Genomic DNA, 2,912 nt, shown 5'->3' with positions numbered 1-2,912 from the left:
GAGAGACTGAAAAACAGCTTCTCTCTCAAAGTCATCAGACTGCTAAACAGCTTCTATCTCAAAGTCATCAGACTGCTAAACAGCTTCTATCTCAAAGTCATCAGACTGCTAAACAGCCATCACTTGCACATTAGAGGCTGCTGCCCTCTTTACAGACTTGGAATCACTGGCCACTATAATAATGTTTACACATTTTACATTATTCATCAAATGTATATACTGTCGCTCTGACATGGAGCATCAAGTTATACCATTAACTTAGATGTTATTGTTGGAACATCTACTAAACACACGTGACAATTTTATTTCACTTTAACGTTTCCCCATTTAAAAAATAAATAAATAGATGTCCACAGTCATTTTAACTAGCGAATAATAACACGCCTCAACATCCAACACAAATAATAAAAACCCCAACACAGCAGATCAAGTTAAATGTTAGAAGTAGTTTTATTTATTCTTGGTCACAACGGTGGTATTATACAGACAGCTGGAGCTAGGGGGGGGGGTCAGAGGTCAGGCTTTTGCCCTGCTGGGTCAGGAGAGGAGGGGCTTTAGTGGTACTTCCTCCAGCGGTCGTGCTCTGAGAAGAGAAGAAGAGGGGGAGGGAGAGAGAGGGACGCAGGTCAAGTCAGATCAGATTGTCCTTCACAGTGCTTCAAGGTGAATGATATTGTATGTGGTGGGTACTCTGAGGTCATCGTACTCCCAGAGTCTGTACTCACTGAGGTGGTCGTACTCCCACAGGTAACTGAGGGCCACGTAGCCAACCAGCAGCATGGCCACGCCTCCAATACCTCCCTTCTTCACATTGATGTACTTGTTGTAATATCTGTCATGGCCTGGGGGAGGGGAGGAGAGACAACATGTTACTGTGTGTGTGTTGGGGGTACTGTGTTGTAATATCTGTCAGGGCCTGGGGGAGGGGGAGGAGAGACAACACATTACTGTGTGTGTTGGGGGGGGCATGTTAGGTACTGTGTGTTGGGGGGGGGGGAGGAGAGACACTGGTTGTAATCTCTGTCATGGCCTGGGGGGACATGTTAGGTACTGTGTGTGTTGGAGGGGGGGGTACCATTGCGGATGCTGGCGAGGACTCCGTTAGGAGTGAAGTCCCTCTTGCCCAACCAGGAGCCCAACTCTCCCAGCTTCACATCCATCAGACGCTTCTCACCCAAGGGAACTAAGGACACAGGTACACAACACACACAATCAATCAATCCACACCCGCCATCCCTCTCTCACAATCAATACACACCCACCATCCCTCTCTCTCACTCTCACACACACACACACACACACACACACACACACACACACACACACACACACACACACACACACACACACACACACACACACACACACACACACACACACTGAAGATAGCATTGATATTGTTACAGGGTCTAGAGAACACAAAGCTGACTAACAGTTAAACAGTTACGGGAGTTGTGATTGAGCCTGGATCCGCTGAGACAAGGCTGTTGTCATAACCGGTTATCGGTCATTATCCGGTAAATAAAAGGTACAACACGTTGCCAACTCCCGACCGGCTGCAGAGGCTATTAGTCCTGTAGACTAACTAACTTAACTAACCTACCTGGTTAAATACCTAACCACATAGGAAACACTGTAAAAATGGGTTTAAATGTACGAACCTTTAGAGAAACTGTCAGGGATTATATATATATATATATGTGTGTTTCTCTTCTCCATGCATTATACCCAAAAGCTGTTACTTTAAAAATGACCATGACAGCAAAAGTCCTTGACTTGACTCTAATCATGGTTTTACAGCGGCCTTCAAAAACACACAACATATAAACATCAACTAAACTCCACACATCTCGCTTTCTTTATGTAATAAAATAATGTTTCGCATGTAAAATGCTGCAGTGAAGAATATGTCAGTTTAATAATAATATTAAATAAAAACCCAGACGTACCTATTCTGTCCGCCATCTTGCTCGCTGGAGAGAGAGGGTGAAGACCGCAGTGGATGACGGGACTAAAATGGAAGCAGAGGATTGTGGGAAGATCGTGTTTTTTTTTAGTCGAGAAGGGATACAGATTTTGTATAAAAAAATCACGTTTCGTAGTAAGTTTAGGAGAAGGTACGTGGCAGGTTATGATAATTAGGTTAAGGTTAGGAAAATGGTTCGGGTTAGCGAAAATGCTAAAAATAATAATATACTTGAATGTCTATTTGACAAAAGCTGTATCTCATCTAGACATGACGAGGAAAGTGGCACGGCAAAATATTTTATAAATATTGTTAGGGCTGTATGATAATTTAATTGTTTTTTTTTTTTTTAAATATATAAAAATAAATACATTTAGACTCATAATATATTTTACAACACAACTAATAACAGAAAGAGACGTTTCTTCATAAACGCACCAGCTGATTCGCAGGTCTTGCAGAGCCGCTTCTATCCACTAGAGGGCAGCAGATAACACATAACAGAATGCATTTCGACAGTTTGTTTCAGAATGATGGTTTTAGTCAGGTGTCTATTCAAGCGGACATTTATCTCATTACCCAACGTAACAGAGTAATGTTAACGCTTACTTGCACCATTGAGAGCATCCTGTCAGGCTGTATCACCGCCTGGTACGGCAACTGCACCGCCCACAACCGCAGGGCTCTCCAGAGGGTGGTGAGGTCTGCACGATGCATCACCAGGCAACACTACCTGCCCTCCAGGACACCTACACCACCCGATGTCACAGGAAGGCCAAAAAGATCAAGGACAACAACCACCCGAGCCACTGCCTGTTCACCCCGCTATCATCCAGAAGGCGAGGTCAGTACAGGTGCCTCAAAGCTGGGACAGAGAGACTGAAAAACAGCTTCTATCTCAAGGCCATCAGACTGTTAAACAGCCATCACTAGTCAGCTTCTATCT

At 43.9% G+C, this 2,912-nt stretch overlaps 1 protein-coding gene across 1 annotated transcript; it reads right to left on the bottom strand.

The window, feature by feature from the left end:
• Nucleotides 1-426: 426 nt before the first annotated feature.
• atp5mf (ATP synthase membrane subunit f) lies at nucleotides 427-2,072 on the bottom strand. The gene is made up of 4 exons (XM_046339564.1): nucleotides 1,950-2,072; nucleotides 1,076-1,183; nucleotides 726-842; nucleotides 427-583 (listed from the first exon to the last, which is right to left on the bottom strand). Exons 1-4 carry the CDS (start codon nucleotides 1,963-1,965, stop codon nucleotides 555-557), a joined length of 270 nt encoding a protein of 89 aa, XP_046195520.1. The 5' UTR covers nucleotides 1,966-2,072; the 3' UTR covers nucleotides 427-554.
• Nucleotides 2,073-2,912: the final 840 nt, after the last annotated feature.

This window comes from Oncorhynchus gorbuscha, unplaced genomic scaffold (genome assembly GCF_021184085.1).
Source record: "Oncorhynchus gorbuscha isolate QuinsamMale2020 ecotype Even-year unplaced genomic scaffold, OgorEven_v1.0 Un_scaffold_2869, whole genome shotgun sequence".
Taxonomy (NCBI): domain Eukaryota; kingdom Metazoa; phylum Chordata; class Actinopteri; order Salmoniformes; family Salmonidae; genus Oncorhynchus; species Oncorhynchus gorbuscha.
Note: the sequence above shows the minus strand (reverse complement) of the source record. Positions and strands in the feature narration are given on the sequence as shown.